Source organism: Dendropsophus ebraccatus, chromosome 8 (assembly GCF_027789765.1).
Source record: "Dendropsophus ebraccatus isolate aDenEbr1 chromosome 8, aDenEbr1.pat, whole genome shotgun sequence".
Classification (NCBI taxonomy): domain Eukaryota; kingdom Metazoa; phylum Chordata; class Amphibia; order Anura; family Hylidae; genus Dendropsophus; species Dendropsophus ebraccatus.
Window position 1 is genome coordinate 38756190 of NC_091461.1, and position 15232 is coordinate 38771421.

The 15232-nt window shown below is 43.0% G+C and overlaps 1 protein-coding gene across 2 annotated transcripts in view; it reads right to left on the reverse strand.

Moving 5' to 3' along the window:
- The window catches only part of LZTS2 (leucine zipper tumor suppressor 2), a 109975-nt gene that overhangs the window by 54850 nt on the left and 39893 nt on the right, over positions 1–15232 (reverse strand). For both annotated transcript variants that reach the window (XM_069980191.1, XM_069980190.1), the window contains exon 2: positions 6203–6270. Coding sequence is in view for 1 of the 2 variants with exons in the window: in XM_069980190.1 (XP_069836291.1) it covers positions 6203–6270 (68 nt within the window). In the remaining variant the exon portion in view is untranslated. The remainder of the gene's footprint in view (positions 1–6202; positions 6271–15232) is intronic.

Below are 15232 nucleotides of genomic sequence, written 5' to 3' on the forward strand. Positions count from 1 at the left end.
ACTCAACCAGTGGGGCCATAGCGTATAGTTATACACCATGGGTTGTGAAGGGGTTAATAATCTAGCCGCCTGGTTTCTAAATTTGAGATCTACAAAGGATTTCGAATGGGATAATATTATATTTGGATCGCATCTGTACACCTTTGTGCTACCACTGTAGAAGGTTTCTTCCTGTAGTAGATAGCCACCATGGAAACTTTCCATTAATGCTTAATGTGGTATTTTCCTTTAACAGGAGAAAGTGTGTCTGTAGAGCGGAGGATGCCTTTCCATGGATTACAAGGCCGACAGCATAGAAAAGCCTCCTTACCAAGCACTATTCAGCCCAAACCGGAGGCTTGCAGACATAAAAGGCGGCCAGGATTGATGTTTGATGCTAATAAAAGTGAATAAATGGAGCAAGATAAAAAGAAGTCATTTATTTCTATCCATTAACATGCAACATTTTTTGCCTCTAAAAACCAGGCATTACCAGCTAATCCCAGCTGTCACTTATGTGACAATATAATATCGCCCTCACATACCATATGTGCCAGGTTACATTAGCACATGAATAGTGGACAATAAGTACCAGCAGAAATAATAGAGCAGACCCCCACTATGAGCTCATGGTAATCACCGCTTTTAACAATTCTGCATATCAATTCTGTGTAGCCTTGAAAATGACAGATATTGATCCAAGTCTTTTATTTTATGGGCGCATACAATAAGTATTCATGGCTGTATTCAGCAGCACACATATCAATAATACGGTATCCTTAACAGGAGGATGGGGGTTTATCGTATTATCGTACTATGGTCGTATTATGAAAGAAAATATTTCTTCCTCCCTATAAATCCCAACTTGCCCTGACCCTAGTGTTGCAGCCTCTGCATGCTTCCCATAGCATGTGGTCCCAGCTCTCCCGTAATTCTTGCCCATGGTTCCTGCCCTGTGTCTGTTATTCCTAGTTCCTGCTGCCTGTGGTTCCAACATGTGTCTGCTAGTGCTATCCTGGTTCCAGCTGTGAGTCCTGCTGTGTTCCTGCCTGCCTGCTTAATAGTCTCCAGCTGCACCTCGCCCGCTGCCGCTAGAAAGCCAAGCCAGGAGTGGCAGCAAGTCCAGGGCTGCAGCAAGTCTATCCCATCTTGCGGTGGGTGTTGGTGAAGACCAGCGGCCCCTTAGCCTCCGCTCCCTGGTGCGGCTTACGCCATTGCTAGTGGTGGCACAGCGGGTCCATGACTACATCCCACCTTGCAGTGGGTGCTGGTGAAGACCAGCGGCCCCTTAGACTCCGCTCCCTGGTGCGGCTTACGCCATTGCTAGTGGTGGCACAGGGGGTCCATGATGACTCCAGTCGTTACACGTCTCTACAAAACCCAAGGTGAGGAAGCTGTCTGCCTCTCTACCAGCAGGAACTCCCAGTAGTGAAGTTTTTAAAATTAGATACTTTTTTATTTATTTTTTTTAAGTTTGGTTCAGACATGCTATGGTTCTCCTTCATGCGGCACATGGCGGACAAACGTTTCTGGAGACTAGCACTTCAACATGTGAACGGGTCCTGCACTGTAAAGAACAAACCTTCCCCGCAATGAAATACAATACAAGTGAACTATATTTCTCCTTTCTTAAATAAAATAAAAAGAGAATTAAATAGAGCTCACCAGGTCATGCGGAAGACAAGACTGGAGGTAAGTTAAGACTATAAATCCCGAGTACAAAGTTAGAGGAAACAGAAGGGATAGGTAAATGGGGGTTTATAAATGGAAAACCTGTCAACCGTATTTACTTTTTCTTCTTGCATGGCTGCCTTCCAATTAGCAATGGATTTAAAGGAGTGTTTAGAAGAAGACACAGTGAACAAGAAAAGCTGCCCAAAAGCAGAGGAGCCAGCGGAAAACCAGCAAGCTGCCAGGGATAATAATAAAAGCCGCTCACAGACGGTGCCGTGAATAAAAGCCTGTCGAGGTCCCAGAAGGCCTTAGTTACAAAGTAAGACCCTAAAACCTATCAGAGCTGGAAAATAAGTCTTTATTAGGATAATTTTATAATTCCACATTTACTGGCGCGGATGGACAGTTTCTTGGTTGCAGCTGTATACAAGCAGAGATACATCTTGACTCGGAGGAGAAAGTTCATATTGTTTTTCAGACTTAGTAAAGTCCATCCGTTTCCTTGCAGTCACCGAGGCAACACTTTGCTCGTTTTTTTTTGTAGCGAACGCTGTTCACAGAGGTCTCCGATCTGGAAAGCTTTCTCCCAGAACCATGTCCTTTGTTAGGTTAAGTCAAGTAAGCAGGCCCTGGCCTTCCAGTGCTCTGTCCCAGCTATTCACCCCATAATGCTACAACATGGGGCAGAATGAGCCGGCTGGCCCTATGACCTCTACGTCACTCTTCCTTTTCAGATCTAGCCTTCATATGAGATGCACTCGGCTTATATCCAGTTCTCTTCCTAACACACTTAAGCACAATGCAGAGGGACTAGGTAAATGCCTGGCGCTCAAGTGGATGAAGAGACTTTCTCAATAGGTCTCTTCAATTGAAAAGTTAATAGGATTAGAATGAAAAATTACTAAATTATCACCAATTATCATGGTAATGTGGTCAATTACCATAATAATCAGGTCCCTGTTTTATATTGCATTGCTGCTATTGTAATACGATTATTTTTCACCTTGTGATCTATAATTATACATACACATCACACAATTCCATATATATATATATATATATATATATATATATATATATATATATATATACACACATATACATACACTCACCGGCCACTTTATTAGGTACACCATGCTAGTAACGGGTTGGACCCCCTTTTGCCTTCAGAACTGCCTCAATTCTTCGTGGCATAGATACAACAAGGTGCTGGAAGCATTCCTCAGAGATTTTGGTCCATATTGACATGATGGCATCACACAGTTGCCGCAGATTTGTCGGCTGCACATCCATGATGCGAATCTCCCGTTCCACCACATCCCAAAGATGCTCTATTGGATTGAGATCTGGTGACTGTGGAGGCCATTTGAGTACAGTGAACTCATTGTTATGTTCAAGCAGAAATCGAGACTCATCAGACCAGGCAACGTTTTTCCAATCTTCTACTGTCCAATTTCGATGAGCTTGTGCAAATTGTAGCCTCAGTTTCCTGTTCTTAGCTGAAAGGAGTGGCACCCGGGGTGGTCTTCTGCTGCTGTAGCCCATCTGCCTCAAAGTTCGACGTACTGTGCGTTCAGAGATGCAAAGATTCCATGCTTCTGTCTGACATTGTGTGTGTTTGCTGAGGACAGGCTGATGATGCAGACAGGAGGCAGGGCGTAATGTCACAGGAGGCTTGGCTGGATCTTCCAATCCCCTGAATAATTCACCATCTCTGACCGGCCAGAAGCAGGTGCAGCAAGGACTGTGATGATAATCTTAGGGAAAACATTGCATTCTGGAACCAGTACTGCATTCAGGGAACTGCTCAACCAGGAAGTACAGAGACACAATACAGAACAAAAACCCCCAAAGCAAATTACTTTTTGGTAGTTTTAAAAACTGGGATAGATAGGTAAGTAATGCTATATGTGTCAGCAGAAGTTTCATTTTTTTAACCTCTACCTGGAGTTCCCCTTTAATTGGACAATCCCAATATAAAAAAGCTTAAGCAACAGCAGAAATGTACAAGTCAGATCATTGATTCACTGCCCATAGTGAAGACTTGCTTAGAAAACATAAACCTACTTAACGTACCAAACTCTACACAATCATTTCCCCTGTAAATGATCCATGATACGACCTGAAATAATATAATTTATCAAGATGCCTCCTTCTTCCTTTACTGGTTACCTTCCAACCACAATAAAACCAAATCTATCATGCAGTAAAGAGTTTAAGGCCAGACATGGGGCCCATCCGGCTTATTAGGACATGTATACAGACTGCGCCAGAACTGATTCCAACCCACGGGTTTATAAATAGAATTATTAGACGCGTTTTCAGCCCTGTAACATCTGTATCATTCTGCCTGTCTGGATGGAGAGCAGCTTTACTCTCTATGTGCTGGGAAGTGACCCCATTGTGGTTCTACAAGGACTATTGTTTCTCGAATGGCAATATGGGCATGAAGTGATTTATGAGTTCTGATATTGTTTCGCTGACAGGGGTTACACGATCTAATTTTATTCGCTAAGAAAAAAAAATGTTGCCTTTATTGCTAAGACTAGAAGAGCTTTCAGCGCCGAGCTCTTGTTTATGTTTCAAGCAGGAAAAAAAAAGTCTCTGTAGAGAACATAACCCGGGGCGCTGCTGGTCAAGACAGATTTACGGTAAAAATACAGCGACTCCTGCAGATTTGGTCAAGTCCAGAGGATACTGCACAATAACTGGGTGGAATTTAAATAGAAAAGTCAGTAAATGATGTTTATCAAAGTGATACTAATGTCTTCATGCTGGAGGGAGCTGTATACGCGCTCTGTTACATAAGGCAGCAGATAGCTGGGGTTATGGGGTAGGGAGAATATTGAGCCCCCAGGACATAACGTTAGTTCCCACCATCAGAACAAGTAAAAAACCATGTCTCCGAAGTCTATTTGATTCTATTATTCCTCCTGAGGACAGAATAAAGTAGGTACATGTGTGCGGCCACTGATATGTAACCAAAGGATGTAAGGAGGAGGCGCGAGTATTATGATGTATGACTAGTACCTATGTGGCAATGATTGAAGCTGGTTTTGCTTTTTCCTTTTTTTTTTCTAGATAAATGTAAAACTCTTAGCATCAGTAGCTGTGAGCTGTATGTTGTGTCAGAGAGTTTGGAAGTTCACCACAGGCTGATGCTCATGGACCTCAGGAATATGCACCAGCCATAAATGCAGTGGCACTAGGAATCCAAGCAATGTCCAGCGTAGCAGGTTCTTAGCATAAAATCCTTGTTATTTAATATGCAATAAAAAAGATAATATATCCAAACATGGAACAGTAAACTTTAAACAAGCATTAATGGATATTTATGTATAAGGACCCTTCATCGTCACATTATAACAGCTTGGATTCCTGGCTGTTGAGTTTCTTCTAGCTGGAAAATATGTTAAGAACACTGCTCTTAGGTATATATTTGGGTGGCAGGTATGTTCTATGATAAAATGAATATTCCCAAGGATACAGACTAGCAATTTCTTAAATGGGCACTGTCACGAAAATTAACTTTTGATAGGTCATCAGACAAGTCAAAAGTTATTGATCAGAGCGGATCTCACTGCTGATCAAGAGATATAACGGGGGAAAGATCGCGGAAGCGCAATACTCTCCGTGGCCGGCAGCTAACGACTGGGTGTCAGCAGAGAGATCAATAACTTTTAACATGTCTAATGACATATCGAAAGTTACTTTTTGCAACAGGTAATGTTTTAGAAATAATGTAATGATTAAAGGAAAAGTCAGGCGGATTCTAAAAGCCAGCAGCAGGAAGGGGCAGGGGGGAAACTGGACGGCCGGGGGACCCCCACCAAGCTCCAGGATGTCACGACCCGGCTGATGGACTGGCAGCTCAGAGACTGGGGTGGGACGCCGGACTTCCCCCCCCCGAATGTGACGTCATAACAACTTGGAGGGAAAATGCCTTCCAGTGGGGGTCCTGCGGCCGATCCCACTGTTCACCGCAGGCACGGGGAGAGGTAAGTCAGTACTTGTAATCAATTTCCTCTCTGCCTGCTGCCAGCTTTTATAATCCGCCCGACTTCTCTTTTAACCATCCATGTAGGTGGTGCAGAAAGTGGAGCTATGTCCATTGTGCTCATTAATAATACCAGTTGTGAAGACTGGATTATTCAAACATGTATATGAGTTAATGCGGTATAAGATGGTGCTCGTACCATAAGATGATGACTTCTTATAATGGATGGTGACAGCTGTTTGGTCTTGCCAGTCATTTGCTTATTTCTGGCTACCGCTGTTCACATATCCTATGATGATTGTGTGAGCTGCAGAATGTCGGGACTACTCATCAATCCACGGTGGAGACATTGGCCAATATGTCAGACATGGAGATGAGTGAATTATCTGCACATATTGTAACCCTTATTTATCATGGCCGTACACCATTGTGCTATATTTGAAACTGTTGACCTACATATAGATATATGTCTGTTATGTAGTGACAAACATATACATGGCAACAGTCGCCTTCAATATACTAGCACAGAACAGAGGAAAAAAAATCACTTACAGGTCCTGGCAGAAGCTCTTTGGCAGTGTGGGTAACGCTATCGCCTCCAATGCATTGGTAACCAGACCCTGCAATAGAAAAGGAATAATGTGAGTTTATATAATAGAGAACAATTTAGACCAGACTAATACAAATAAGAACTTAACACCAGGAACTGCCCAAGTGGTTAGGTTAGAAAGGGTTTTAGCCAGAATACCCCTTAAACCTGACAGCTTACAAAAACTGCCATTAAAAGGGAAGGGACTAAAATATCCCAGTGACATACCCCCAAATCCAATATACATTACACAGCTGACTAGTCTAGCCAAACCAGCAGGTTTAGTTAACATTTATTTAATGTGTATGGCCAGCTTAAGCCACAGCCAGACACGTCTTTCCAGAGGCCTCTAAACTAGTGAGGGGAATTCAGATAGAAAGAAAAACACTATACTTACTTAGCCCTGGTGCCCTGCGGCTCCCCTGCAGTTCCCGTTAGCCTCTGTCTGGTCCCCTATTCTTCTCTATTCTTTCTACTTATGAGCAGGACCTGCCACATCAGCCAATCAGTGGCCAAGACTAGATACTGCTGAGGACAGTGATTGGATGAGGCGGTGGGTACTGCTCCCAAGTGGCCATATTTCCCCCTGCACCATATTTATTTTACTCTAGGGCTGGAATATCCCTTTAAGAAGTTAGGATAAAAAATCAGATAACACACATAGGTTTCTTCGCCTATTTAGCTTGCAATTCTAGAGACCTGCCACCAAGTGACTCAGTGACCGCAGGGTTCACTCTGCCTCCAAATACTTGCACAATTTATACAAAATCTTGGCAAGAATGTCTTCTCTTTCTGTGGGCCATATCAATATGCCTAATGTGCAGCCAAACTATTACTAAGCTTTGGCCCATACAAAGGTGACTGGAGCAGAAATCATGCCGTCCAAATCCAACAGAAAGATGAAACATGATAGTGCAAACCTATGTATACCGCCAGGTCACTAGTATAACTGCACATTTGCTGCTGGTTCCCAGGCAGTTCAATATTTTCCTGTTGATGTCAGTGAATGACAGTGGCCATGCATGTACATGTACATACATATAAGAAATATATATAGAAAGAAAACCTTTTTTTAAATTATTATTCTGCTATAATATACAGCTATTATTAAGGTGGCTATATTCAAACATCTGTAGTAACCTAAAGAAATAATTTAACAGATTACTTAGTGTAAAACCTGCAGTTTCCTAAGGAAAGAAAAAAAAAAGAACAAAACAAAAAAAAAAACTAAAACACACACACACACACTATATATATATATATATATATTACACAGTAATTATTATAAAGCTCAAATTGCTAAAAAAAAAAACAAAAACAAAAAACAACGTCGATGACGAAAAAAATGCAAAAAAAAGAAATGCAGCTGGTTATTATGGGGTTAATAAACATTTAACTAAAATGCACACCCAGGGACCTCTTCCAACAATATATAAAATCCCATTTAAGAGTATTTACAAGGAAACAAGCGCCATCTAGTGGATCTAAGTGATGTTTCATAGTTTCCTCTATGAGCGTGTTTTTTTTTAGTTAGTTTACATATGCATAATGAATTTATTTATTTTACACTAAATAATCAGTATATAACATAATTCTACAGGTTATTGTATTGTATTACAGAACTGAGCATAATGAAATAAAAAAACTACCACAGGTCTGTTTGCAAATATTCCAGAGAGTAAAAGAGAAAACCCTCTAGAAAACTAGCTCTAAGCTGATAGACATCTTCCCATGCAAAATAGTTTTTGTTTTCTATCAACTTGATATATATTATATATATATTATATATACATACACACACACACACACACACACACACATACAGTACATAGGATAATAAATTACTGATTTTGAACTTCTTCGTTTTGTGAGTGCTACGGCTTCTTTTGAAGTATATACAGTACATTATATACACTGTATTTTTTGCACGTTAAAAAGAAAGCAACGTAAACAATGGCGCATACCTCTAATTGAAATGAAGGAGAGGCTTATTGAGGTGGAGATTTTTTTGGTGTAATACATACCAACATAGACGTATAAAAGATGTCCCGTGAATCTGACCTATCTGTAACACATATAGGACCCTATGATAGCATAATACCACATCAAAGAGTATCCTAAAGCATCTTACTACAAAAGAGCACGTTTTAGCAATAAAAAATAAATGCTATTAATAGACAGTAAGGCCTCCAGCACAACCACAGAATCACTGATGCTTTGGCACAGACATCTGAAGGAGTCATCCGTGTGAGTGTCATCACGGACTGTGCATACAATAGAGGTATAGAAACCCGACTTACTGAGCCCAATTTTTTTGCGGTTTGGGCTCTAGGCAAATGCATGAACCTTGGAAGCCACGGTTATGTGTATCGGCCCATAGACTAGACTGGGTGCTATACTGGGTGTAAGTGAGGACCCACAATTGCAGATAGTATTCAGAGCAATTATTACAGTATTTTTGAAGCAGCCTTAGACCTTACACATTCTGTAAATGTGTCTGTATCTGTGGGTCTGGATAAATATAGGGCCCATTAATTTCTATTGGACTATTCACACTATGCATAGTTTTATGGATCAGCAATACTTTCTGCAAAAAGTAAGGAAAAGTCTTAGTAAAGACCATAATTGTGGAACAAATAGCCAGTAGAAATCTATGGGATCAGTATTGGGGGGAGAAAATGGGGGAAAATATTCTACATGGGCCCCCAGGGGCCAAGAGGAAAGTGGTGTTGTGGAGCGCCTGTAGGGCGTAAGGTCTAAGGGTGGTATTACACGGGCCGAGCAGGGCCCGATAATACCTGTAAACGAACGCCGATCTGCTTGATCGTTGCTTGTTTACTGGGCCTATTACACGGCCCGATAATCGTTTGACAAGAGCTGCAAGGACATTGTTACCGATGTCCTTGCAGCCCTTGCTAAACTGGCATACATTACCTATCCACGTTCCAGGGCTGCTCCTGCCGTCCGCTTCTCCCGGGGTCCCGTACGCGCTCTAGCTTCACAGCGGCCTGTCAGCTGGTAGGCCGCTCAGCCAATCACAGGCCGGGACCGCCGCGGCCTGTAATTGGCTGAGCGGCCTATCAGCTGACAGGCCGCTGTGAACCTAGAGCGCGCGCGGGACCCCAGGAGAAGCGGACGGCAGGAGCAGCCCTGGAACGTGGATGGGTAATGTATATTGTTAGTTGCCGGCCACGCACAGCTATTACACGTAGCGGTGCGCGGTCGGCGCCCAACAAAAATAGGGTCTAACCTATATCAACGATCAGCCGATGATCGTTGTCATCGGCTGATCGTTGCATTTATTACACGGAGCGATAATCGGCCGAATCGGGCCAATTCGGCCGATTATCGTTCCGTGTAATAGTACTCTAAATGTAAGGCAGAAGACGGAGACCTCCCAGGGTCCCTCCAATGTCCCCCTTCGGGTACCAGGTGGAGTACCTATAGGGTTTCATGAAGAGTGGATCTACTGCTTCAAGAAGTGGGTCAACAAGGATGTCTTCCATTTCTGGAAAAAAAAAAGGTTTGCCGTGCTTTTCAGTGTTGCGTTCAGCCTCCAATCTATCAGCACCTAGGAAAAACTTCAGGTCACCTACCACCATAGGTATTGAAGGCACCTAAGGGTTCAACTATTCACGCAAGAGAACACATTTAGCTATCAGCAGAATGACGTGTACCAAAGCAGGCACCGTTCTCAGATTGGAGGCTTCCACCACCAAAACGTCAATAGACTGGAAGATAAGGGGACACCATTATATGGATAGGACATATTCAAACCATTAACAATAGGTAATAAGAATCCCCTCTAGTTTATTGTTTTTATGTGCTGCTGTAAAGCAGATCTCTAAATGCTGTTAAGAGAGCAGAAGCTCAGACAACATGAAGGCTCTATAAAAATGTAACAAAAAATAAATAAAATAAATCAGTAAAAAAAAAAAAAAATAATCTAGGTGACACATTCTCTTTAAATGATGTTCCATTCATCTCAACAGGGCTTTAAAATCTTTGTGCTTCACACCCAAATTACCCCTTCAAGTAAACAGATTTTTAGTTGCAGAAAAGTCAGCCGTGTGTGAATTTGCTTGTGGATGTTTCCTCCATTGTGTACCATGTCCCTGCCCCCAAGTAAAATGTAATAACACATAATCATAAATATACACATAAACCACACAATCCCATGCAACTTGATATCCGCCTTTCCATCAATTCCACACTCACCTGCTAAGCACAGTCATTTGATTTTACTGTGTAAAACGAGCCTGCACGTAGCCATGAACCCAGTGTGAACTGCGCAGTAACCTCACCACACCTGCTCTACATAAACCAGGATCCTCCGCTCCTGCCTGCGCCCCAAGGTAACATTCTCAAATATTTCTCCTTATCCCCTCAGCACACTGCTATATATACTACCGCTTCTATATGACTCAACATGCCTAGGGAAGAAGTATTCTACCTGGAAGCCATTGTCTGCTCCAAATATCAAGGCGATTTCAAAACTTTTGTCCACAGACGTCTCAGCTTTAGGCTACTTTCACACTTCAGTGTTTTGTATCAGTATCTGGAGTGGAACCTACAGAGAGGAAACCTGTAATGGAAAGATTCGCACCTCTTTTATGTTTTGGCTTACAAATACTGGACTAAATGCTAAAGTGTGAATGTGGCCCAAGGCCATTAGTATTCGCGAGCCAAAACACAGAAGGGATACACACATCTCCATGATATTTCTTCTCGTTTGTTATGTTCCACTGCTGGCTTTGGCTTATATATACACAGTATTTTGCTGCGTATAACACTACTTTTTAACCCAAGAAAATCTTCACAAAAGTCAGAGGTCGTCTTATACGCCGGGTGTTGCCTTATAGGGCAGGTGCTGAAAAACTTCGGAACTGGACTGGAGAATTTGCGGTCGCCACATACGGTGGGGGGAGCTCAAGAACGGCTGAATCCCTGCCGTATGCAACCATATGAAGGGCAGAGCAGGCATCCAGGGTATGGAAAGAAGAGATACAGTAGAGTGACGCTTTGCCCAGAAAAACACATCTCTTTCACCCTTCTGGCCGCCCTTGTATCCTACCAGTATTACTGTACATCCTTCTCTGCCTCTCAGATCTCGCTGCTGTCTGATGTTTTTTATTAATTTTTATTTGATGTGCGTTGGAAAAGGGGTAGTCTTATAGGGCGAGAATATCCCAAACTCTATATTTTAAAGTTTGGGGTCGTCATATACAACAGAAAATATGGTACTAGTAAAAAAAAAAAAAAAAATACTGATCCTCAGGATAGGTATAAGATCCTTTGGCCATAGATCATCATTCATGATCATCAGCCATAATTGGTAGCCTATAAACGAAAATCCAAAGGAGGATGTCCGGCACCCAAAGCGTAGATAAATAAGGAACTGTACCTGTTCCTTTATCGATGATGATTTTGCAATAAAGACAATCTTATCTATCTTCGCTTTGGGTGCCGGACATCTTCCCTTGGATTTTCATTTACGGGCCAGATTCCGAGTCGGTGAGCTGACTGCTGTGCTATATAATTGGTAGCCTGTTACAGAAGAGTATTACTCAGGTTTGCAGTCAACCACCATATCCAGACAAGGACGAATGTATTTTTAAATATCAGACAAAGTCTCATCTTATTACTCTGATGCAGTCCAGATGGTTCCTGTTACCAGACGCAGGGTTACTGATTGTATAACTTAATTTTACTCTGAGATCTGAAGTCATCTGGTCGTCATAATGAAAAAGAATCAAACGGCGCTCATTGAGTTTCCAGCCACTCTGAGTAACTACTCTGAAGGGAATGGGACTCTCTTCTTCAAAAGGCTTCGAGACGTTTACTAGACTCGCTTGGGGTTGGAGATGAACATTAAGCAAGACTTGCAAAGAACATCTGGTATTAATAATCCAGTCTAACAATTTGCAGAGCAGGGACTGTCATTTATTACATGGGACCATCAGCAGGAAACTAAAAGAATTAAGGGGGAAAATAAATAGAGGAGACAAACATGTTCCAGTTTACCCTGGACCTGCACAGCAGGACTGGAAAAATGGTTCCCAGGACTTCTCCGGATAGGAACATTCACAGGTCCATTACCATCCTGGTGTGAAATACTAATCAGTTACTTATGACCGTGTCAGTCGGTGACATATTTGTAGAATACTATGGGATGATTTGTTTCGACCCCTATGTTTACACCATGCTATGTGGAATAGACTTGTATATAGTAGTTGCGGGCCACAGCTGATGACCACATGGAAATACTGCACATGCTTTCACTGCGGATTGCTGCAGTTTGGCAACAGGTAAAATATATCAAAACAATGGGGGAATTTTATCTTTCTTCTATGTAACTGACCTGTGGGTGCAATTGTTGCACTTTGTAACAATGGACTGTGCATGTGTGTAAAAAAGAAGACCTGCAATTCTTCCTTAGGGTACTATTACATGGGCCGATGAAGGCCCGATAATAAGAGGAAACGATCGCCGATCTGCTAGATCGGCGCTCGTTTACTGGGCCTATTACACGGCTCGATAATCGTTTAACAAGGGCTGCAGGGACATAGTTGCCGATGTCCTTGCAGCCCTTGTTTAAACTTTATACATTACGTGTCCAGGCTGCAGGGCTCCTCTTGTTCTGTGCTTCTCCCCGATTCTGCACGCTCCAGCTTCAGAGCGGCCTATCTCAGCTGACAGGCTGCTCAGCTAATCACTGGCCACGGCGGTCCCGACCAGTGATTGGCTGAGCGGCCTGTCAGCTGAGACAGGCTGCTCTGAAGCTGGAGCGCGCGGATCCGGGGAGAAGCACAGAACAAGAGAAGGCCTGCAGCCTGGATAGGTAACGTATTCTTCTTTGCATATCATCAGCGCCGGCCACGCACCGCTATTACACGTAGCAATGCACGGCCAGCTCCAGACAATTATAGGTCAGAACCTATGACAACGATCATCGGCTGTCTTTATTACACGGAACGATAATCGGCGGGATAGGACTGATTCGGCCGATTATCGTTCTGTGTAATAGTACCCTTAAAGGAAAAGTCCCACCAACTATGAAATCTGCAGGTAGGCGGGCGTGGGTGTGAAAATAACAAGCAAGTTAACTAACCCGTCCCCTGTGCTTCATATTGCCGCTGCCGGGGTCTCGTTCGCCGCTGCCGGACATCATTTTCTGCAAGAGACCAGGTAAGTCACCTACCCCACTCGTGCAGCAGCGTCACGGCGCAACTGAGCAATTGTCCGCTCAGCCAGTCAGTGACTGGGGTAGTGTCCCTCCCCAGTCGCTGATTGGCAGAGCAGGCAATCACTCAGTCGGGGTCATGATGTTACAGCTAACAGAGCTGCAGGACCAACTTGCTTGTTATTTTCACATCCACCCCCGCCTGCCTGCAGATTTCATAGTTGGTGGGACTACTCCTTTAATGCCCATTCCTGACACAACTACCTTAAGGAAAAATGCAGAGACCTCATGCCAGGTCTACGACCCTTTTCACGATAATGGTTTATTTCCCCAGTGGCGCTGATGGAGAATTGAAGCCTTGCAGTATGTGAACAGCTTGGGAGGGGGGGGACGACGACAATGTTTAAAGTTATGCAAATCAAGAAATATCAAGTGTCAAATGATCACATTTTCAAGCACCTAGCGCCAATCTGTGGCATATGGGAGTGGTTTCAATGATATCAGATGAGGGGTCCCATTTTTTTGTCGGACATAATGGTAGACAGAGATTAGTCTGCAAACAATGACGGCGACACCATGAGCAGTTCTTCACAAGGGCAAATCACACCGGTCCTACTCCTGGAATTATGCTTTGGGATGGCATAATGTACAGCGGTCAGACTTCTGTCGTCTTTATACTCTTACAGCTCAGTTTCACATTGGCACCGGTACCAGTAGTATTGTGTCATGTATCTCAGGACTTGTCTCCCATCGAGCACATCTGGAACATCATAGCAAAGAAAGGTGTATACGTGGTTGTATTTTTTCACATGGTCTCAAACTCAGATTGGGTCTAATACCCACAATAGGGCCTGGTTGTCAGAGTTGGGAAACAGAAAGTTGGGCTCCCACTCCATCCACTCCATTCCTGCTTGCCTCAAGAGGAGCCACCTGGGAGAGTTACAATGCAGTAGTGAATGCGGACAATACCCAAACTCACATGCAATGGTCAATGGCTGTAGGTCTTTTCCATTGACAACAATTTTACTGGCAAGATCTTGCTGCCACTGGGCACTGAATGCAATAGCTGCATTGTGAGGCCATACCCCAGGAGAAGGCCAGGACTCTTAGAGGATTGGGAAGTGACGGGCATGTCCAGCTTATGGAAGCCAGAGAGAACCTAGAGAATGGTATGAGAGACAACCGAGGACTAAAGATATGACAGCTAGGGAAGCTATATATTGGTTAGAGGTCAGAAAAGCACAGATTTATTTTGAAACATAATATGAAATGTGAACTTCGCTTTGTTTTGAAGAATTAAACTGGTTACGGCTAGTTTGAAACCATATCCTAACATATTAGAGTGAACTTTTTCTGACTTGCCAGCCATCTTAGCCAAGGAGATGGCGACCCCTAAGATGTCACAGCTGGTAAATAAAAACTTAACAGCCAATCTGTTTTACTTATAGTAAATTACACATCTTTGTTTTCTTTAAAAGACGTCACTTCTGTAATGGTGCAAACAGGAGGCCCAGTCGTGTCAGTCACCACTTTTGACTTTTTATATGTAACAGAGGGAAAAACTCTCCTGCAGAAACATAAGGAGGAGTTTCCACTCACTACTGAAGAAACAGAGTTTCTCAATTCATGAGATCAAGTAACTAAAGAAACAGACGTTGACCCTTTCTAAACTCTCACTGAGGACTTTCAACCTGAGTAGCCAACTTGGAAGCCAGAAATAAAATCCTTCAATCTACTCAAAATGTTGGGAAGGAAAAAAAAAAGTGCTTGTGTTTTTAAATGGGAACCAGACTTGAGGGAGAGGCTGCGG